The sequence below is a fragment of the Gekko japonicus genome, unplaced genomic scaffold (genome assembly GCF_001447785.1).
Source record: "Gekko japonicus isolate JY-2015 unplaced genomic scaffold, Gekko_japonicus_V1.1 scaffold440, whole genome shotgun sequence".
In the NCBI taxonomy this organism is placed as follows: domain Eukaryota; kingdom Metazoa; phylum Chordata; class Lepidosauria; order Squamata; family Gekkonidae; genus Gekko; species Gekko japonicus.
The window spans coordinates 964,710-989,011 of NW_015177018.1; the positions used below are offsets into that span (position 1 = coordinate 964,710).

The window sequence follows — 24,302 nt, forward strand, 5'->3', positions numbered from 1 at the left end:
GCTCGTTCGGGTCTCCGCTCGTGCGGATTCCCTCCTCCACCGCGGGCGGGCGAGACGCCCTCGGGAGCGACCCGAGGATGCGTCCGCCATTCGCGGGAGCCAGACCGGAAGCCCAGAATCCAATGTCTACTTTTATTCAGTATTCAGTGGTCTGATAAAAAAGAAAAGGTTTTAAAAATATGCTCAAGAAAAAGAGCAGGAATTCCACTGAACGCTGAATAAACTGAACGCTCACGTAGGAAGCTAAAATGAATGCTTTTATAAAACGCCATCTGAAGTTGCTTGGATTTACTAAGTTTTGCTATCAGTTAGCAAATTAATTACAATTTAAATGCGGGCACCCAGACTTTCAAGGCCTTTCAGCTCCACATTAAAAAAAGAATTCTGAAGCTGGACATACTCGAATCTGATGCAAACCAATCTGATAGATACTAGAGTCTGATACAAAATACACACATAAATAGCATCTCATAAAAGGAACTAAACCAATTCAAAAAGCACCAATCAGCTCATGAATGCAGATTAATGCAGTATTTGTTTCCATTCACACCATCTGTCCTTTTCAGCACAAGAAAATATCAAGAGAAACATATAGGGCTACATGCACTGTGTCACAGGAACACAGACCACAAACATTTCAGACTGCTTCCCCTCACCACATATTCATGTTGCAAAAAAATAATAATTATAGAGTGAGAAGTATGACCCAGAATAGCCTGAAACTGGTAAACAATTTTTTTGACCGGGATATCTTATGGTTAAGAAGTCCAAGCAAGTAAACTGAGACACTAATTTTAGAACATTAAAAATAATTTCAAACATGCTGCAAACTGGGGGGAAAGTTTCTCTTATTGTTTAGGTGTTCCTAGCTGCTTAAAACCTTTTGTCTGTTTATAGCTGCCAACAGATGGCAGTGCTTTTAAATAAGCAGTGACTGTTATGCCTTTTAGATGCTGAAACGTTTAGAAAACCAACCATCATACCAGGGAATACAACTCTCATCAGGAAAAGCACATGCAGCCTCAAGGAAATCCCAGAAACTTCAATATATCACCACCTACCTAAAACGTTGAGCCTGCTGAGCTAGAGGTCCCGGATACCTTCTGTTTGGAGACTGGTACAGCTGGGAAAGGATGGCCTGATTGGTTTTTTGGCTTGGATTGTTGGCAAACTTTACAGTGATTGGCTCTGTGGCACCTGGAGGTTTCTGCCCATTCAAGCCTTTAATGGCTTCTTCTGCCTCAATTCGCTTGTCGAATCGTATGAAGCCCACACCCCTTGAAACTCCTACATGGAAATACAAAGCACAGGGTTCCATCACTAACTTTCAAAACTTATACCAGGCCAAAGCAATGAATCCAGTTTTCAAGGTATGGTACGCCAGCACTGCACATGCAATGGTCGAGGGCCCAGCTCAGGAGAGGTACTAGCTATGTCATCCACCTGAGGTATTTAAACTGGGCCTTATGAGATCATTTACTTAATTGTTTTAATAAAGCAGGATTCTCCAATTGCAAAATAATTCTTATCTCCCAATGAACAAAAAAAAAACCCCTTTGATACGCCTCATTATATGCCCGTTTGCCAAGGCTTTTGAGGGAGTCTGAATTGGTAGGCATCTTTTAAAAAGAGAAGGAGGGAGAGATTTGAGATGTATTATTTTATTTTTGGTTTTAAACGGATTTTTTTTTAACTAGTATTGTAAGCTGCCTTGAACCATGAGGAAAGGCAGGATATACAAGTTTTAATAAATAAATACATAAAATATGCTCGAGTGTGTGCATGGCAGAAGATTCATACACAAGCCTACTGAAAATATGCTCACCTAAATCAGGCTCACTTGCTCTCCTAACAAATCCCTGCATTGTTTTAAAAAGCAGAGGGGAGGCATAGGGCCCAGAGCAAAAGGTGCTTAAGAAGAAACTGTTTTCCATTCTGCAAGTGTTATTTTTGCATATGTTCCCTTTGAAATTGCTGCTTTACAAACTTGGGGAAATTTTCAGTAATAGTTCAGGGGGTTAATTGTGAAATAGTTACATAAATATCTCCAAAGATCTGAACAGGACTGCAGAACTGCGGATTTTTAATACAGTGTTCATAAATATTGGATAACTCCCCAACACCAAAAATACACAAGTCTGACATTCCCAGAATTAGCCCTTACTGGTAACTATATACAATTCCTGATCACAAATGGGATTCTTCCATAGAAGCCCACCCCTGCATGCGGCTCACCATTGCTTTATCGAGGCAAGAAGCCAATTAAGTTTGCAGGGTCAATTCTGTTCATGTATAAAACCAAACGTGTGTGATGCAGGATGGGTGTTGAGGGGAAATCAAGAGAGCATTCCAGATGGTGGGAATAAGATTCCTAAATTTCCAATGTTATTGTAGTGCGCCTCAATCTTTAACAGATTTGTCTACAACATCCAGGTTTATTTTGTCAGGTATGAGCAATGTGCTCAATTTCGCAATGCCTTTAGAACTAAGAATGAGCTTAATAAAATTGAACTATTCAGTCTTAATGTACCAAATCAATATGCTTTTCTGATTTAAAAAGAAAAAAAAAACTCCTGGGATTTGTTTTCCTCTGGATTTTACAGTTCATATTCGTCAGCAGTAAGATAATACAACTTTTAAAAAGTCTTAGTAGCAATTACCAGCTTGGATTTTGTATAATCTTAGCCTGAGAGAACAGCTGAGCACTTCCGCATAAGATTATGCATTTTTAGTAGGGGGGAGGGGAGGAAACTGTTTATTAGTATTTTATAAGGAGCACAGGAACTATTTTCACTCCATATCTTGGAAATGAAGATTATAGCAGCCGTAAATTTATTACAAGGCATGAAACAGGCTTCAAACCCGCACCTTGAAGGTGGAAATGACTCAGGCTGACTGACTACACTGCACAATCTATTTTCGTCCATGCATATTTATGAACAATTCCGGCAGAAAATTGTATTTTCTGGGCCACATATACCTTTGATATGTTCTGGAGGCAAGACTGCTGTATTGGAAGGTGGAATATTTCACAACCTACCAGACTGAAAAAGTGAGAGAGACAGGGCAGAGCACCTGTCAACTTACCGGTGACTTGGTCAACAAGAATACGGGAAGTAATAATACGTCCATACTGAGAGAATAGCTGTTCTAGTTCTTTCTGGGTCATAGTTTTTGGGAGACCACTGACATACAGATTAGCATCTCTAATGGAAGCTGAGCTTGGTCGCGCATAGGAAACCTGAAGAGGGAGACAGAAGAAAAACAAGGGTTTTATCCAAGAGGACCACATAATAGCAGGCTTCCACAAGTTGTAGCCGGGTCTAGTAGCTAACTTATTTTCTACTAGCCCCTTGAAGTACAACCCCCCCCCACACACACACAGTTTCACGCAAAAATAAGGTAATTCCTAGCCTAATGAAATGTTATACTGTATTAACAAAAGGAAAGCATTCTTTAAACATCCAAATGTATCTAAATAAATACATGAAATGTTTTTTACTTTTAAGCTGTGGTTAATGTTGTAACATTGATTGGTTTGCTCTTTCATTTTATTTTTACCTTTGTCGAGTATAAAATATAATTACTAGGAAGAAATTTGGGTCAATCCGTAACTTCTCTACATCTGGGGTTTTGTTTATACCCTGATATGTATATGCTGCATACTATCTGAGCTCATTATAAGAATTAGAGAACAACTGGCCAGTTTTCCCAAGAATAAGGATTTCTGTGGAACCTTTAAAGACTAAGCAAGTGTTTACAGAATATTCTATTGTTTTAGATGGGTCAGGAGGAATGATAGCCTAACAGTAGAATACACGCTTTGTATGCAAAAGGCTCTCATGTTCGGTGGCTGGCTGCCATCTTTAGGGAGTAGTATCTCTGGTAGCACAGAAGGGGAAAATCTGTAGATAAGACCCAGAAGTCCAGTCACATTTAGTGCAGAAAACGCTGAGATAGCTCAGCCAATGGCCTGACTCAACATAGGACAGATTAATACACTCAAGGCCTCAACTCTGTGTACAGTGACTTAGAAATATACCTAACTAAACCCAGAGGGGCATAATTCTGAATAAACATGCATATGATAAGACTATCATTTAAAACACTTGGCCAATGGATTGGAAAAAGCTTTGTACTAAGAATCAGCAGCAAACCTGTTTTCAGTTTTTTTTTTAAAAAAAATACTCTCGTCTCCTAGAGAGAACAAAAGGAGTTGTAAAATGGAGTGCTTTTCATAGTGGTACTGTACTTTCTCTCACCCTCTTTTTGACTGAAAAGGAAGGGAAGCAGAAAGGCCCCCAAGACGACTAAAGTTGCTCTGAGGTATATAACAGCATGGGGTTGAAAACGAAAGTAAAATTGGCGGCAGGCCTAGAACTATGACACTGTAAAAGGCACAGTGTTGCAAACTCCTTGCCTTTAAGAGCAATCACAAGGAGGAAAACATCCTCACCACTGGCAACCCGGTGAGTGCTTTTTGCAGAACAATGCCTAAGAAGAATATGAGATTCAACTACATAAGGGTTCCCTTTCTTCAAATTAATTAATGGGCAACTTATATAAAGATTGTCCTTTCCAAGCACATCTAGAAGTGTATTATTTTTCTAATTCTTGGTTTTCATCATGAAACAGAATAATCTTCTAGGTGAAAAAGTTGGGACCCGAGTGTGCCGCATGACAGAGTGAGCTCCTGTCTCTAGTTCCAGCTCCTGCCAACCTAGCACTTTGAAAGCAAGAAATTGCAAGTAGATAAATAGGTTCCACTTCAGTGGGAAGGTAACAGCATTCCATGTGCCTTGGTGTTTAGTCATGCCGGCCACATGACCACGGAAATGTCTTCTGACAGCGCTGGCTCTTCGGCTTTGAAACGGAGATGAGCACCACAACCCTAAAGTCGGATTCGACTGGCTTTCGAGCAAGGGAACCTTTACCTTTAACTAATTTTCTTAAGATTTTTAAATTTATTTTATTAGATGTATACAATCAAGTTTATTACGGTCATAGACCAGTATAGTAGAAGACAAGTAAGTACAGTTAAGAGAGCAGTAAAATTATAAAATATAATGGCATCTAAAATTATAAATAAGGATCTAAAAACTTTAAAATACAGAAATACAGAAAGAATAAAGTGAAAATTATGATCAAAAGTTAGGTTTAGGCCTATCTGAACTTTATCTCTTTCCTAGTTTGGTATGCCAACCAACCCAATTTGGCATACCCGCCTTCCCTGCCAAGGCAGGCTCACAGCGGTTTACATTAAAAGTTAAAAACAAATTAAAAACAGGTTAAAATTATAAAACATTTATAAAGTGCTATATAGAGATGTTACATATATGCTGGTGAAACATAGTTTTTAATAACAGCTGTAGCAGTAGCTATATGTTTACAGCAAATGCACATTTTGTGACAAGTTACTTGGTTCAAATACCTAAGGTACACAACTGACCACATGGTAGGGCTAAGAAATTCTATTTCACAGCTTGCCAGTCCATGTGACCCTGTTTCCACACACAGGATGAGTATAGCCAGCTGGCCATGGTCTGTGAGCTGGTACAGTATGTGTAGGATGAGTGCCCCCCCCCCAAAAAAAATCTGGTTGTATGCAGACGCCCTCCTATTCTTGTCTGATGTTTGACTGATTTTTATAATTTTATAAAGTTGTTTTAAAATAATAATAATAACCATCTAACCAGTTGATGAGAACACACACTATAAATTATGAATGTGAAGAGTTCTGAAGGACACCCCCATGGTTTTGTGTTTACAATATAACTGGTTTGAATAAACAGATACTGCGTTGCTTTGGTTTGCTCCTTGTTGTCTCTTCCTCTTTCAGCCTTCAGAGTTTTCACTGGCAGGCACTGCATAATAAAGCTCCCCTTTTCATACTGGTCATTACAGGTATTATCTGCTGTAGTAGTTAATAACTTGTTATTGAACTGACTAAGGAACAGGATCCAGAATCACAGAGGCCCAACTGAAAGGAGGAGTTAATCAGCATATGCAAGGAACATAAAACGTGCCTGAGTGAATTCAATAAAATAAGTTTTTTTAAAACATGCCTAAGTGCAGAGGTTCCCAACCTTTTTGAGCCTACAGGCACCTTCATTATTCTGACACTGCATGCTGGGCACAGGCACAAAATGGCTGCTGCAGGAGGCGGAGTCAGCCACAATATGGCTAACACAGCTTACCTTCAGTTACAAATAGAAACAAAGTTTTCAGTCTCACAGTGTGGGGCTCAGATTCTCCTCTCCAGCTAGAATCCAACATATATCATGAAGGGGAGAAAGACCCTCCACAGCAACTTAACCAGGGCAGGGGTGAGAAAGAGGGCAAAGGGTGATTTTGATTAAAAGAAAACATGTTTTATGATCCTTCTACCTTCGACTCATAGAGAGTCCGATCAGACGGGCAGTTTAATCCACTGTTGCCCCACCTCAAATTAAACCAGGTTATTTTGTGGCAGAGAATCCTGACCAGACTCACCCGTTTTAGCACACTTCAATGCCGTTTTACCCCTCCTTGCATGACCAGACGGCAGAAACCAGGGAATCAGCCCGTCAGCCATTTTTTAAAGAAGTTTGCCCTTAGGAGCATGCCCAGAAGCACTCAGCATGCTGGGATATGGAGTTCATGGGGCTGTCAACCATTTTCTTTTTAAATTAAGTCCAGAGTAATTGCACAAGTGGTGAAGAGACTGCTGGGAAATGGAGTCCACTGCCATCCTCCCTCTAATCTTTTCCATTTACCCCTTCCCCAAATGACATTAAAAAGCTGCAAAACAGTGGTGTCTTTCTTTGAGAGTTTTTCACAAGAAAACAAGGTTTTTAGCAGCCCCCCACCCTGGGGGAGAGAGGTAGAAGAAGAGAAGAAGAGATTGGATTTATACCCCGCCCTTCACTACCCAAAGGTGTCTCAGAGCGGCTTACAAACTCCTTTCCCTTCCCCTCCCCACAACAGACACCCTGTGAGGTGGGTGGGGCTGAGAGAACTCTGACACAAACTGCTCTTTTTCAAGGACAGCTGTGCCAGAGCTTGTGACTGACCCAAGGTCACATCAGCAGGTGCAAGTGGAGGAGTGGGGAATCAAACCCGGTTCTCCCAGATTAGAGTCCGCACACTTAACCACTACACCAAACTGGTACATATATACAGTCATGCGATCCTCGCTAACGTGTGTGTGTGTGTGTGTTGGCAGCCGGAAAGCAAGAGTTCAGTGAGACCTGCCTGATGGCTTGGCTGCACAACCGAGTGACTAGACAACAGGTAATCCATTTTTGAAGCGGCTCAGACTAACAGGACCGAACTTTATCAGGTATCAAAAAACCACGGGGCAATGGGAGGGCGGAATGAAACTCAGATGACTGGGGCACGACAGACAGATGTTGCTGTCTGGTCATGCACTTTAAATCCATAACGGAACAGCAAAGGGAACAGATCAAATTGCCCGTGTGAACGCAGCCATAGAGTTGCATTTGGATTCAAGCTAGAGATTCCAAATTAGGAACCTCGAACTGGAAATAACAGGGTGGATGCTACCCTTATCCAAATATTCCTCTTAGCAAAGTTTAAAGCCTTCCTCCAACCCAGAGTGGTTCTTCCACTGGAGGAGGACCCAAATGGGAGAGAACTTGTAGGTATGTGTTTGGTATTTGTTACCTTGAGGTCAAGCTCCCTAATCTGGAGATATGGATACAAAGGTTGGTGTATGATTTTTTCAAAGAACTACTAGGGCTTTCAGGATCCCACATTCATGGGCTCCTCTGCTATCATGAAAAATGAAGGCACAGGGCATCAACATAAATAGTCAAGAAGGGTTGCTTCTGAAGACCCTTTCCTCAAACTATGAAATGACAATCTCTCATACACACCTCTCATGATTACTAGGAACTGTCTCATTGTAAATTTCAGGAACAATACATAAAGAAATCAAAGGCGATTTTTAAAAAAAATCTGAGAGAATCTCAATGTTTACAGAACATTTACATATTCTTGTATGCACATATTTTTACCCTCAGGGACAGAATCTCGTAGCTCTCCAGTACTATATGCTTACACAGATACACACACACAAGCGGAGTGAAAATGACAGCACCACTAATATTCTTTGTTTCAGTCTTATAGATTTGAGGAGGAAGAGAAGTTGGCCGGGAACAGTTAATAGAAAAATCTATTACATCTAGAGAGTTCTAGCAATGTTATACTACAAACCTTTTGTACCAATGCCAAACACAGAAGAGTACACTTGCAAAAATGAACAACCCCCCCCCCCAATACATTCAGGAAAAATAATGCAGTTTCCCAAGCCTCTGTACAATGTCTGCTTTTATCTTTTAGTTCCCAACATGATTTATGTTTCTTAGAACTCAAAACCAGATGGAAGTGTCACACTTGTAAAACTGAGTCCAAAACTCCTCAAGAATAATAGTTGTATGGTACATGTGTTGTTGTTGTTCAGTCGCACAGTCGAGCTGAACCACAAAGAGATCCTCCATCAGCCTGCTTCAGTGTCCAACATGCATCGTGTACACACTCTATTAACAATGCATCTAAACATGTTCAATATTGTTTCCCACTAGGTGAACCCTTAATAGTAAGAATAGCTACAACAATAGGGGGCAGGATATGACTGTCTTATTCCTTCATGAAACTCCAGACAGCTTGCAAGGAGTTCCAAGGAGATCCTCTATTGAGGCACCGATGATTCCACTCCAGACGTATTTAGCTTTAGCAAAGGTACTACATCATGTATACTACAATCATTACCCAGAGACTATAAAACATCAAGCCAAAGACCACAAGCTTCAAATTTTAAAAAAGTCTGAAAGCATCTGACTTAAATATGTTTAAGATTCCATATGCCAGCAACCATTGCTGCTCTTTCAGAGTTGCCAATTTTAACAGTTTTCACAGTATTTATATTTGACAAATCAAGAAAACAATGATGACAGCTGGTCAATTCTTTTTTGGAAGAGCTAAGAATTCAGAAAAGTTAAATTTAGTCTTTTAATACCCTAACACACGTGCACACAGACAAAATGCCACTGCCTGTTAAGGCAGCCTGTATTTAGACCAAATTCTATGAAATACAATGTTCCACCAATATGGCTGAACCCTCCTCAAGCAACATTACTTATTGGCTCTGCTGGTTTGATATTTACAAAGAAACGTTGTGACTATTTCTGAGTATCTGATCAGATTCATTCTGCATGTCCCTCTACAGCAGCTTCATTTCTGCTGCCTGTGTATTCTTTGTCTGCAATGGCTATGGCTCAGGCTTTTTCAGTGGCTGCCCCATGGCCATATTAATGGCCTCCCAAAAAACAATGGGGTGACTTCTACCTCCTGGCCTTCTGCCAGGCTGAAAGACTGAGTTACTCTAAGAGAATTCTGGGGGAAGTCTGAGAATACACTGCTGGTGTGGACACAAGGTGAATTTAGACAGGTTTTTAAAATATCTTTCAATATTTATCTTTTTATCAAATTGTTTTTATACTGTTCTTACCCACCTTGGGTCCCAAGATATCTGAGGAACAGCAGGGTATATAATTTTTTAAAGTAAATACTACTATGCTAATTCCTCAGTTGTAAGTGGCTCACACCCACTGTGACTGGATCAATTACTCTTTGGTCTGGATCTTCTTGTTTTTGATTTGTTCTCTACAAATTAACACTATATCCTGAGATGTCGGACCTTCTGGCCTCTCTTCATAATACTCTCCCCTTCAAAAACAAAACAAAATTTCACATGCCTTTCTGCCACTGGTAGTTTTCCATGTCTGTATCTGACAACTGAATGCAACAATTCAGGCCTATGACAAAGTGGACCTTGGCTCACAAAAGCAATGTCACACAATAATTAAAGGTGACATAAACCAGTTATTTAACAGAAACCAACAGCCAAGAAGTCCAAGCCGACATGGCTGGGGTTCCAGAATTTATTGCAATTGGTACTTGCATATTGCTACATGTTTTAATATCCCTGTTTGTCCCTATACAGATCTCACTGCTGTTCCTTCACTTTTCATTAGCTAGCACAAAAGAGAAGCTCCATGCAAACGAAATGGTAAATAGAACAAGGTTACTTTATGCCACTTAAACTGCATTAATAAGAACAGGACTGTTTTGTAAAGTTTCTGCTAAGACATGTTTCTAAACTTCATACTAAAAATCTCCCACAACTACAGGCCCAGGGGGAGAAAGACCATTGCTTCTAACACCTCAGGCTTAGGCTTGCTGAGAAGCAGGTTACTCAAATATGTTGTCTACAAATGAGTGTCAGATTATCCAAAAGGGCTAACCCTTGGAATATATGCATAAAATGCTGAAGCATACAATCTGAAAACATGCATCCCCTACCATGCTGGAAAGAGACCCAGGGGCAACTCTTGTGGATCCCAGCAATTTCACTGAGACATACACTTGGATAACTGGCAGATTCTAAAGAGTGCTTACAATTTCCCCTTATGGTGAGGTTAATGAACTCTGAAACGCAATAGGGCTTGAGTGGAAGCAAGTTCCATGAGTACTTACTTCATACCCATTACAATAAGAGCAAGCCTAAGCAAAACAAAGACAAGCCATAAATTTAAAACTTTGCACTAATCAAGATGGCTGACTTAACTCTCAGTATAAGAAAAAGATCTACTGAAAAGTATCCTGACAACCTGATAGTTTCCTTGCAAGAACAGAGGCTGAGAAACTGCCTTAACCCATAGTGGACTCAGTGAAGATGCTACACAACTATTGTTTGCAAATCCACTTCAAACCATGTTTTTATTTATTTTTTAATTTTATTTAACTTTTGGCTTATATACCACTCAAACCCCGAAGGGTCTCTGAGCAGTTTACATATGATTTATAATACCTATCTAGGGCCACATTAACAGGGGAAGTGACTGCCTACCAGCACCCAGGCAGCAGAGCGGGCTCTTGCTGTTGTTCGGCTCTTATTCCGGCGGGCTTCGGGTGTTGATGTTTTTTCCGGCGTTCTTCCTGGCACCTTGGAGCTGGTCTTAGTTCAGCGGCTTCCTCCGGCGGCCTCCTCCTAGTGCGCAGCCACAAGCTGGCTGCAACCTCGACTCCCATCCTGCTGGCTCCGCCGCACTGCGCCGCCACGCCTCCGTAACTCTGCCTCCGTCCAGGCTCCACCGCTTGCTCATGCTCACTGGGTCACCAGGGCCGCCCCGCCGTCGCTGTTTCGCTATCGCCATCGCTGCTGTCACCACCTGCTGCACGCCCCCCGCAAGGAGGAGGGTGCCCCCTGCCACCTAGGGCAGGTACCCAATTTATCTACTCGCAATTATGCTTTACGCTTACGCTTTCAAGCCACTGGGTGGGCGGGAGCTGGGACTAGGACCAGGAGCTCACCTCGGCCGCGGTGGGTTTCGAACAGCCTTAATGGCTGTTCACTTGATGTTACAGCAGGCGTTTTACTGCCTGCGCCACCGCTCAGGCATAATCAGGTTTGCAAGGAAATCCTTAATCACAGTTTAGGTATTCAGATTTAATGCATAAGCAATATTAAGGAAAACAAGCCACAGCATGCAGTGTTTGTCCTCTTCCTGTACCAACTGAAAGTTTTTATTTGTGGGTGTCATGGGGATTTTAAAATGCTAAATTATGAGAAATGCCCTATTTGTAGTTTGCAATTCTTTATAATTATCTTGTGCTATGGATATTAGACTTATCAGTTTAACATTTCTTGTTAATCAGAAAATCCCACCATGAAGCAGTGATTTTTTTTGTCATAAAGAATACTCCAACATCTAACATCCAAGTTTAGTCAGAAAATAGTCATCTCTCTGGACTCCAAGACTTCCTTATTAAAACGAGCTTTTACTGAATCACCCAGAATGGAACAGCAACTTGTGCAATTATTTGTTTCAGCAAACACAGCATAAAATTTGAGATGTGACACATTAGATTTCCTTCGGCAAAGAACTCCACTTTTGTAAAAAGAAAACAAAAAAACAAAAACAAGCGAAGTTATTTTAAATACAATTGAATGTTCTTGATTGTGTGCACACAAACAAAATGAGACCAAAATGCAGAACTTATTTTGGGTTCTAACTTCTACTTTAAATACTTACTGAAAACATATACCTTGCTTCTCCCAGAGCACAGAAATATACAGCAGTGGGAAATTTACCACACTTGTATTGCTTGAAAATAAAGCTATTTGGTGTAGTAGTTAAGTGCGCAGACTCTAATCTGGGAGAACTGGGTTTGATTCCCTACGCCTCCACTTGCAGCTGCTGGATAGCCTTGGGCAAGCCAGTTCTGTCAGAGCTGTTCCTGAAAGAACAGTTCTTGAAAGAGCTCTCTCAGCCTCACCTACCCCACAGGGTGTCTGTTGTGGGGAGGGGAAGGGAGAGGAGTTTGTAAGCTGCTCTGAGACTCCAAGTGAAGGGTGGGGTATAAATCCAATCTCTTCTTCTTCTCCTCTATTATTTTTCTGCACTATTTTCCAGTATAATACTTTTAGGGTGGACTATTAGACTCAATTCATTAAATCTATTCATGCTTTGATCTTGTACACATTACATGGAAAATGCATGTGTTTTTGTGTCTGCTTCCCAACTTCCAGGTACCAGTACTGTCTGTACTGGCAGCCATCCTGGCAGATAAACTCATAATCTGGGTGAAAAGTAAGATGATTTCCCTTCCCTGAAGAGAAAGGAAGACCTTGTTTCTCTCAAGGCTGAAAAGATAAGATCTACTGATTGGCTTAACCTGTATTGGTGATTTTAAAACCACCTACTTGAAGTTAAAACTCATAGCCTATACTTCTAGTCATGTGGGCACCAACACTATGACCTTCTTTGCTTTTTGGAGTGTGTTTTTTACAACTGCAAGCCAGCTCCTTGAGTTCTAAATTCAGTCACTCTCAGCTATGGGAATAAACTACCTGAAGAGATCTGGTGGCTACCCTTGCTGTACCAGACAGGTTCATTAGCAACAGAACTGTCATCACACATAGATATTCAAATGGATACACCTACACCTCCCAGGAGAAAAAAATGGAAAGAAAATAGTCAATACTGGACAAGAATTAAGAGGCCTTCAGATAGGAAATTGGCAGCATGTCAGTTTTTACACTGACCCTGCGGGCATCAGCTGGAGGACTGTAGATAATCTCCCTATAGGAGAGAGTCCATAAACCTCTCATGTGCTCTGTTTATTATTAGGGGTGTGCAAGAAAAAAAATTCAGTATTGCCTTGAAAACCCAAATTCTAATATCAGTATTATACTGGAATTCGGGTAAAATTAAGGAAACTTGAATTTTTAAGCTTCATTATACACTATGGGGCCATTATAGTCAATAGCAAATCTCCCAGGGTATATTCAGTGTATGGGGAGGGGGGGGGGGAGTTTGAGGTAGAGACACACAATTTGCAATGTAGCTGATGAAGCCTCTTCCCAAAAGAACCAAGATTCATCAAGATTGGTCTGGGTGTCCAATTCTATGGGCACCCAAAGAGAGTGTCCCCATGCTCCATTGTTTCCAATGGTGCCCCCCCAAAAAACAAGGCAGGTATACAATAAGCCCAGCCGATTCTCCCTGAGAATCTGTTCAGTAGAAAATGAAGGGGGAGAGAGGAGCATGTTTGCAAAGCCAGCAAAAGAACTAGTGCAATGTGCCCAGCAGACCCAGTGCCACTGTGGCAGTGCCAAAACCTAACAGGACTAAGGTCAGATATGAGATTCTCGGAAGGAGGCTATTTCTGCAAGGACAGCAGAACCAATGCAATGTACTAGTGTCTAGAAGCAAAAACCAATGCCAACCTACTGGTGCCCAGCAGCAGAACCCAGTGCCAGCTTACTAGTGCCGAACAGCAGAACCTAGTGCCTATGTGGCAGCAACAGAACTAACCAATGTCACAAGAGAGAATCCCAGGAGAGGGTTTTTTAAAAACAAATTGGCAGAAACAAGGGCAGTAGAAGATTAGCAGAACACTCAAAAGTGCAGGGTTGGGAAGGCACTTTTGCTAGCCCACCTGAACCAAGGCCAGCCCAATACACAGAGACCCAATAATGTTGAGTTGCCATTTGCCACAATGGCACTGGGTTCTGTTGCTGCTGGGCAGCCACTACTGCACTGGGTCTGCTGCCAGTTTGGTGTAGTGGTTAAGTGCATGGACTCTAATCTGGGAGAACCGGGTTTGAGTCCCCACCCCTCCACTTGCACCTGCTGGATGACGTTGGGCAAGCCATAGTTCTGATAAGAGCTGTTCTTGAAAAAGAGCAGTTTCTGTCAGAGCTCTCTCAGCCCCACCTACTTCACAGGGTGTCTGTTGTGGGGAGGGGAAAGGAAAAGAGTTTGTAAGCCGCTCTGAGACTCCTTTGGGTAGTGAAGGGCGGGGTATAAATCCAATCTCTTCTTCTTCTATAGCCCCCTCCCCCCTTGCTTGGATTGTGATTCTTCACTTAACATCAGTCCTCTTGAGCTGGCATTTGCCACAATGCCACAGGGTACTGCGGCTGGGCACTAGTAGGTTGGCACTGGGTTCTGCTGCTGGGCAGCCACTACTGCACTGGTTCTGCTGTCTTGCACACACACACACACACCCCGCTTAGATTCTGTACTGGACATCAGTTCTGTTGAGTTGGCCTGGCATTTGCCACAGTGGCACTGGCTTCTACTGTCCTTACAGAATGCCCCCCCACACACACACTTCAGAGATTTTCAGATTATCAGATCTGACCTTAGTCCTATTGGATTTTGGCACTGCCACAGTGACACTGGTTCTGCTGCTGGCCTTGCATACATGCCCCCCTTCACTTTCTACTGAAGAGATTCTCTGAGGCATTCTAGTGGACTTGTATTGCTTTGCTATTCCCCCCCACACTGGAAACAATAGAGGATGGGGGCAACTTCTTTGGGTGCCCACAGAATTGGACCCCCTGGACCAATCTTGATTAAACTTGGGGGGGGGGGGGGGCTCCAGCAGCTACACTGCAAATTTGGCAACCCTATCTCAACCCCCCCCCCAAGCCCACTGAATATATTAGATTTGCCATTGACTATAATGCCCCCATAGGGTATAATGGAGCCGAATAATTCGGGATTCTCTTATTGGTAAACCAAATCAGATCAGAGAATCTGACTCAGCTTAACTAATGCCTGAAACATGCCAAAAAGACATGATTCGGTTATTAATTCGGCTCGGAAACACCAAATGCACATGCCTATTTATTACTTACTCGACCATATGTACTCTCCAGCTGAATCATGGGCTTTGAATAACTTTATTGCAGCCAGGAAAAAAATATCAATGGGCAGTCACTATCCAAAGAACTAACCATGAACGACTGGACTTCCTTGGTTCCTAAGCTGTTTGACAAGTCTTATATACTGTGAATTCCAAGGAGCAAGGGAGGGGAGGGGAGTAGTAAGCTGAGCCATGATCCTTACAAAATACTAGTGCGATTCTCAGTTACATTTCAGTTTTTTTGTTAATATTTTCAACATACTAAAATTGCACCCCAATTAATTTTTGAATTTATAAGGCAGCTTAACCATAACATTTCTTGCAAAGACACAATGAAATAGTAATAAAGTTGCCCTCCCCTCTACCACTAATCACTCAAAACACACCAACAAAACTAGCCGCAACTAAAAATCCCCAAATATCTGGTGAAAATGTTATGCACTTTTTAAAGGCCAGATGGAGCAGACACTGCAGCCTTCAAGGAAGAAAGACTGTATACTTTGGGGCAGGGAGGCGCAATGTCAGATTTATTTCAATCAGGGCAATTTAAATTATGTTTTCTGTAGTTGAAATCCTGGGATCAAGCCACATTAAATAAGATGGGACTTACTTCTAAGACCAACTCCTTTGCTATGGTCATTCCTCATGGCTCATTTAAGATGGAAACTTGATCTGTGATGTTTAATGCATATTTTTGAACAAAGCACTCTGAAATGAAGTTATAAACAAAGTAATCTGTTTGCAAATAAAATGAACTTTTATATTATATATTATTTTATATTTGCAACCATGTAAAAGGGTGAAAGAAAGTTGTATGTAATATGGAAAGCAGAACAAGACTGGCAGAAGAATCGTCAAAATAAGGCTTCAGATTTTTAGTCAAAAGTCAAAATAGCAAATTAAGAGATGCCAGCAATTGGAACATCAGCTAAGACCACCAGAAGAGGTCCAAAAGTATATCCACAAGTCTTAAGCCCTTGCAAGGACCACAAAAACAGGAATCGAAAAACATTCTTAAAGGAAGCAAGCAATACTCTCAATCAGGCCGTAGCTTGGGGGGGGGGCATTTGAGGGTGACAACCCCTCACCAATGTGCCCTGCCGCCTCCCAACGGTCCCCTTCTCCCCTCCCCATCCCTCTCTAGCCTGCATTAAATGCCATGCGAGCCTGAAGATCTATCAGAGAAAGGCGAAGCCGCAACCAAAACCGGCTCCCACAGCGTCCGACTGCCCTTTATGTTTTGGAAGCTGTAAACTGAGCCGAGGCTCGCTCACAGAGCCCTGCACGTCCACTCCGCTGCAGTTCTGACAAGCCCCTTCCCCCTGCCAGCCTCCAAGACTTCCTGAAGGAAGGCAGGGCGCTTCCCAGGGCAGCTCTCTCACTCACTTGCTCTGGCGGCTCAGCCTCTTCTCCAAGGCTAAATGAAACTGAGACAGAAAGATAGAGAAGCATATCCATATACTCCCCTGCAGAACATTCAGGCTCATCATCCAGCCGAAAGAACAGACATCAAGTGACACACATCTCTCTCTCTCTTTCTCCTGAGCTTGTTGCTGGTGTCATGGAACACCATTCTGCTGTGCCTGCCTCCTCTGCCATGCCGGGCAGTCAGACGGGAGCCAGCTTTGGTTGGGGCATATTTGGAAGTGTGTAGTTTAGCGCCCCCCACCCCCCCAGAAATTTCTGGCTACAGACTGGCTTTCAATGCATACAAGTGTATTCTCTTATTTGTTCTCATTGGAAAAGTATACCTCTGGCACTCCTTTTCCATCGTGCTTTAAGCTAGAGAACTCTGCAACTAAACAAAAAGGCATGTGGACAGCTTCTTAGTTCTATACATCTGAAGCAGTGAGATGCCTGGGTCACTTAAGCCCTTGATCTTTTCAGGACAATGCCCTTCAGTGAATATTTACTCAAGAAACATATCAGGAACCAGTTAGGTTTGTAGTATGTAGTCACAAGAGAAGGCAAAAGCCACAAGAAGTCAACCCTCTCAAATGCACAGGCATCTTACACTGGTTCGTATACTAATAAACAACCAAATATTTAAAATAATTAAAATGGCATGTTTTAGGACTGTGGTATCAGCATTTCCTACCACATTACTTCATATCTGGCAAGGTTGGATGGAGAGGATAGAACGATTATTTCCTTCAAGCTGGGGCAACACTTCATCAGTTGCAGAAAAACTGAAGCTCATTTTGTTCTGCAAAACTCTTGGGCACAGCATATTTACACTGCTGTGCTTCAAATAGCCTTTCCCTTTCGGAGACTAAGGATCTTGTATGAACAGGCCTTCCTCCTCTTTTAAAATTGTCTAACATTACCACAGCCATTTCAGCAGCTATGATTAGTGTTGCAAATGTGGTCAAATAATACCTACCTGTCCCTGTTTGACGGATGCATAGAATATTGTACCTGGGACCATAACCAAGGTTTTGGAGAGGTTCTAGATTTCTAAAGTTCAGGCTGTCAAATAGCTTTACTGTGTTCAAATGATTAGTTGAGGTATCAGCTTTTTCAAAATACAGCATACAGAAAAAGGGTGAGATATTCAAGAATTTAACATCAACGATGTTAAGGGAATGGAAAGGACACTAGAAAAATTCCTTATTAATGATAACACAGTTAAAAGGTCTGACAAAAAAGATGGTCTAATTAATCTGTGCTTTTTTAACTCCTGCAGAAATTTTAGACTGGAGGAAAACCCTTTTCTTTTGTTCCAACACAAATTGTTATTCTGCCACACATCTGCAGAATCATTTCACTTTATCTTGAGAATACAGTCCTGTGGTATTTAATTACCCTGTCAAGAGCACTAAATGGTTTGGCACCAAGCCCTTTCCCTCAATCTCTGCTGATTGATAGCATCAATAAAATTCACTCACTTTAATTAAAACTCCAAATAGGATCTCCTTTTGCCACTCACTAGGATCAATGTTCTTTAATATGGAAAGAACAAAATGCAGAGGTTGAGGGGGTGCTTCTTCCTCACCTTCACAGTTCATTTCCTTCAGATGTTCTAAAGGGATTTTGTACAACGCATACATATTTCACAGTTCTCTTGACACATAGGTTAATGGAAAAGATCGCCATTAAAAACTGTCATCTACAGCAGATTATTTCCCAATGATATGTTTCTGCAAGTATGTACAGTACAAACACAGGTAGTGCTATTTGCTTTTTAAGAAACCATCAGTATCAATTTCAGCATTGTCTGTACTTCAGGCTTCTATTCCATTCTAGAAAGCACATCCATCCATTGAGAAGCTTGCAATGAATATACAAGGCTCCCAGAAGTTACAGTGCCAGTGTAGAAGCTATTGCATGAAGGAATCTAGTATTGATTTGGAACTTAAAAACACAGAAACTTCTTTTATGTGGTCAGCGTTATTTGCCCTTAAATTGCTATAGCTTTTAAATCAGACCCTGAAGAACAGACTCTGTACAATGCTTGGCAATAAACCATTTCCATATTTGAGTAGTTCCTAGAAGAAATTACTAGGTCATTTTAGTACAATGGCCAATGAAGAAACTTTTCAGATTCTTTCTACCAACTCCTACCTGATGACAATGCATTTAAGGTTTTTAAATAAGTAAGAAACACAGAGTGGGAAGAAAACCCGCAGACTTAATTTGAAGATTTTTTTAAAGAAGCAATCTTTATTCTGACAGGTGATAATTATTCATGAACACATTAACAGTCAACTCAGAAATGTCATATGAAAGAATATTCATGTGAGAAAGAAGGAACATTTGGCAACCCTTTACCCTGTGGGAATTCTTAGTTTGTGCTATTGATTAAAAAACATGCAATTTACATTCGTGGACAAAATGAAGAAGTCTTACTTTAAGTCCTCTCTATGGTAATCATATAAATGTCAGGTATGAAAACTCCAATTTTGTATTCTTGAAGCATGCTCTAATTTTCCATCTAAAATTGCTTAAAAATTGAATAGACTACTAATATTTTACAAAGGAGAAGGAGGAGGCTTACGAACTCCTTTCCCTTCCCTTCCCCATAACAGACACCCTGTGAGGTAGGTGGGGCTGAGACAGCTTTGACAGAAATTGTTCTTTCAAGAACAGCTCTGACAAAACTATGGCTTGCCCAAGGTCATCCTGCAGCTGCAAGTGGAGGAGTAGGGAATCAAACCCGGTTCTCCCAGATTAGAGTCCACACACTTAACCACTACACCAAACTGGGTCTCAGAAGAATCTAGCATCAGTGTGGTATTAAGTACAATATGATCTACCATACAGCTTTGTTTTATCTCGACAGCAAGTTCTGTTCTGACATCATTATAAGAAAGAACATGGCACTGGTATCATTGTTATAGCCAGGATGCATAATAGTCCGGCATTTATTTATTGGTGGTGGAAAGTGCCTTCCAGTTGCAGCTCAATTCTGGCAACCCCATAGGATTTTCAAGGCAAGAGATGTTCAGAGTTGGTTTGCCATTGCCTGCTCCCTTTGTGTCACAACCATGGACTCCCTTGGTGGTCTCTCATTCAAACAGTAATCAGGGCCAGCCCTGCTTAGCTTCCAAACTCTGATGACATTGGGCTATCCAGGTCAGGGTATTTATCTTTAAAAGTTTTGTGTTAAAATCAAACATAAAGCAACAAGCCCCAAATCCCTCCCCTCCTCCCTTAAAAGATGCCTGCTATTGAACCACCCACCCCCCGCCAAACAGGCAAGCCTTGCAGCACATCATTAAGACCATCGAGGGGGGCTCACCTTTTCAAGGAGCCCATTCCACAGAGCTGGAGCCCTGATGGAAACGGCATGGGCTCTAGTCGATGCCAGAAGGGCCACCCCAAATGATGGGAAGGAAACAGACTAATTTCTGGATTGTCTTCAAGGACAGCCCCATGTAAAGTGTGTCGCAATAATCCAACTGTAAGGTTACTGTTGTGTATGAAATGTAATGTAGTGAATTCTTGGGGCTCCAAATCGATGCTAACGGTGTCCACCCTACTGAGGGGAAGGTACGGGCCATCCAAAATGCCCCGAAGCCTGGATCTAAGAAGGAACTGCAATCCTTCTTAGGAATTTTGAACTTCTGTCACGCCTTCCTGCCACATAAGCCGTCAATAGCCGAACCATTGCATCGCCTCCTCAACAAGGGGGCGAAGTGGGAATGGGGCCCTCAGCACGACCGAGCATTTACCGCTATTAAATCGTTGCTGTCATCCGATGCTGTCCTGACCCACTATGACAAATCCAAGCAATTGGTGTTGGCGGCAGATGCGTTCCCGTACGGGGTGGGGGCTGTGTTGAGCCATGTGCTGGCAAACGGCAGGGAAGCAGCGATTGCTTACTACTCTCGGACACTCACTCCGGCCGAGAAGAATTACGCACAAACCGATAAGGAGGAGTTGGCGCTAGTGGCCGACGTAAAAAAGTTCCACGACTTTTTGTATGGAAGACCGTTCGTTATGGCCACGGACCAAAAGCCCCTCCTTGGGATCTTTGCACCTGACCGCCAAACGCCCAACATCCTGTCTGCGCAGATGTTGCGCTGGACGGTATTTTTATCTGCCTATGACTATGTCCTGGAGCACCTGCCAGGAAAGAACATGGGGCATGCCGACACCCTCAGCCACTGCCCCCTGCCAGAACTGGACAGTGACCCTGCACCAGCTTTCGAGGTGATGGCCCTCGATGAACTGGCCAAACCTCTGGTGCATGCGTCAGACGTTGCGACCGCCTCCGCCCGGCACGTCTATGACTGTTTCAAGCAGTTTGCATCACGGCAAAATGAGTTATCTGTGCACCGGGGATGCTTACTCTGGGGTAACAGGGTGGTGGTTCCCCATAAGCTACGGGACTAAGCATTAGAGGCTTTGCACGAAAGGCACTCCGGCATCGTGCGTATGAAGGGACTGGCCAGAGGGTATTTCTGGTGGCTGAAAATTGACACAGACATAGAGTTCTGGGTCCAGAAATGCCAGGAATGTCAGTTTTCTCAGCCTGATCCTCCACATGCACCGGTAACCCCATGGGAAAAGTGTCACCGCCCCTGGTCGGTCCATGTGAATTTTGCGGGCCCCTTCCAGGGCAAAGTTTTCCTCATCGTTGTAGATGCTTATTCTAAGTGGCTCGAGGTGGTCCCCACAGCAAAAATGACTGTGTTAACAGTCATAAATGTTTTGCGTCATCTGTTCGCAACGCACGGGTTGCCAGACACCCTGGTGTCTGACAACAGGACATGTTTTACCGCCACAGAATTTAAAGAGTTTTTGGCGGCAAACCTCATTGCCCATAGCACCTCACGTCCCGCCATTATACTGTGAAGGTAAATGATGGTAGAGTAATGAAGCGTCATGTGGATCAGTTGCGCAAGCGGTGGACTGACTCAGTCCCTGATTCCCTTCCCCAGGTGACCAATGTACCTGACTCAGACAGTCAGGTAGAGTCTCTGGACTCTGAACGGGCTGAGGGCTTCCAAGCACTGGAACCCTCAGGCATAGTTGAGGGCGAGCAGAGCCACGACTATGGAAATCGGCCAAGGACACTCAGTCCCATAAGGAATCAAACCGAGCTCACTCACAGGAAGCCCGAAGCTCTTCCTCCTACCCCACCAACGGTAAATATAAGACAATCCCAACGGGTCAAGCAGCGTCCCGCTTACTTGAAAGATTATGACTGTTCAAGGGTTGTCTTGGCTTAGGGGGGAAGATTGTTGTGTATGTAATGTAATGTAATGAATGTATTGAGCTTGAGCCTGGCCAAGGTATTGTAAACCGACCTATTAGAACAAAGGTAGTTCTGGAGGGAAACAAAGTGATTGGTCTTTATGTACTGTATGTGATTGGACCTTATCTGACATGTGGGCATGGCTTGCCAAGCCCGGACAGTTTAAAAAGGAGCCTGTTGCTCCACTGTTTGTCTCGTTCTGGTTCTTCTGACTTCGTGTTCAATAAAGCTGTTATCACTGTTCACCTGCTGCCTAGAGTCTCGTATCTAACAGTTACTAAAGAATGGATCAGTGTGGCCAGATCAGCTGAATGTAGATAATGAGAAAGTGCATGAATCAGATGCAGCTGAGAGAAGACATTCTTGGCCACCATGCCAACCTGCTCTTCAAACACCAAGGCAGGGTCCATGAACACCCCAAAGCTGTCAACCTGCTCTGAAAATGCCAATGTCACTTCATCTGTGACAAGCAGATTCAGTACCTCTAGAATATCAGCCTTCCCAGTCAGCATTACCTCTGTCTCGTCTGGATTCATGTTCAGTTTGTTGTGCCTTTAACTACCTGACTACATTCTCAAAACACCAGTTCAGAACCAAGAGAGACACATCTGGAGGCCTGCATTATGAAATATAGAGCCAGATATCGATGGCTGCAGTCACACACACTAAATCATCGTCTTTCAATGCACTTTCCAACTGGATTTTGTAACTTCACACAGTAAAAATCCAGTTGGAAAGTGCACTGAAAGTGGATTGAAAGTGGATTATTTAGTGTGTGCGACTGCAGCCAAAGTCACAGAGGGCCAGGCAGAAGACAACTATTACCAGGTGATTCCTACAATGTACTACATCTGCCAGATTGTAACAATGACCAATCTCTAACCTTCACAACAAAGTGACATTTGACCTACATTATGAGGAGAGCTGTGTAGCAGCTGGAGATTATTCATTTTATTGAGTGTTTTGATTGGCATAGGGTTTTTTTTTTAACTGATGTTTATTGCTATGATTTAACGTTATTGTTTTTACTGTGCTTGGTTTGGCTTTATAGTTGTGAATCACCTCAAGCAGGCCTGGAGAGGTGGCAAGACTCAAACCTTAACTCCTCTAGAAGAGAAGCCATAGATTTGAGAAGTGCATCTTTGTAGTCAGCTGCTGAGAAAAAGCTGTAGAGACTAGTGCCTGAATTAGGGAGCAAAAGATAAGGGGGCACTTAATGAGATTCACCTTGCTCACTCTCTTCAATATCAACACCTTCCATTAATTCTTGTAAGTCACAACAGCAAGTGTTTCTACAGAGGGCTGTAAGAATTATTCCTACAGAATAAATTTCATTATAGAGAAAAGAATGAAGGCATCTGTGATGGCGCACTTACCAACAGCTTTCCTAGTGCAACAATTTCAGAGAGCTGGGAGGTGAAGCATTTTTCTCTTCATTGGAATGGAGAGCTTGAGTGACAGGCTGCTCCCTTCCTCCCACCGATCTGATTGGCCAGCACCAGCTGAGGAGAAGAATCTGATTGGCCAGCACCAGCTGAGAAGAAGTATTTGATTAGCTGAGCACTAAGGGCATGGTCTTTTTTGGAATCTTTCAGCTAATGGGAGTTTCGGAAGTCAGATAGTTGGCTTCTGACAGTCGTTTGGAGTCAGTAGTGAGTCCAAACGAGTCAAACAGAGAGTTTCACCTTTGGAGTGAAGGGAAACAAATTCTTTCCTTAACTGTTTTCTATCAATTCTAAGGAAGAATTTAGTATCAGAACTGAACGTCTTTAAAAAAAAAAAAAAAAGAAAAGAACTGAACGTCTAAGTGTCAGCCTAAGCGGAAGTTCGTTTTACACACACTGGAACTGGGATTGAGATTTTGGCAAGGGTAACTGAGTAGTATGCCGAAACTCCCATTCAGGCCAAAATAAAAGGTTTATATCTTCCAAAGAGAAGAATTCCTGCCCAGTTCACACAGGGGGTTTTGCTCTGAGGAGACCCCTAGTCTGTTGTGAAAGGAATTGGATTTAGACACCTCAGGATACAGAAATGAACTGTGGTTCCCAAAAAGGGGGAGAGTTCAGGTACACAAATAAAGAGACTGTCTCCAGGAAACCTGAAGAGTCATAGAAAACTATATGAAGCAACATTGTAACTGTAACTAAAATGCTCAAACACCTCTCACTGTTAAGATCCAAGAATACATGAAAGTGAGTTTCAACTAGACTATTTTGATTGTTAAAAGTATAATCTGTATTAACAATTTTTACCTCAGCATTTTCAACCCCTGACTACATTTTTCAATCCCTGCTTGTTAATAAAATTGTCAAATACTAATCAGAGCCTTTCTTTTCTTCTACAAGATAAGGACCCATATATCACCAGATCACTGCCA

At 42.4% G+C, this 24,302-nt stretch overlaps 1 protein-coding gene across 3 annotated transcripts in view; it reads right to left on the reverse strand.

Annotated features, from left to right (window-relative positions):
• Positions 1 to 24,302, reverse strand: part of ELAVL2 (ELAV like neuron-specific RNA binding protein 2) — an 87,434-nt gene that overhangs the window by 10,656 nt on the left and 52,476 nt on the right. For all 3 annotated transcript variants that reach the window (XM_015427746.1, XM_015427744.1, XM_015427743.1), the window contains exons 4-5: positions 3,088 to 3,241; positions 1,062 to 1,287 (exon numbers count right to left, since the gene is read on the reverse strand). In XM_015427746.1, coding sequence (XP_015283232.1) covers positions 1,062 to 1,287; positions 3,088 to 3,241 — 380 coding nt within the window. The remainder of the gene's footprint in view (positions 1 to 1,061; positions 1,288 to 3,087; positions 3,242 to 24,302) is intronic.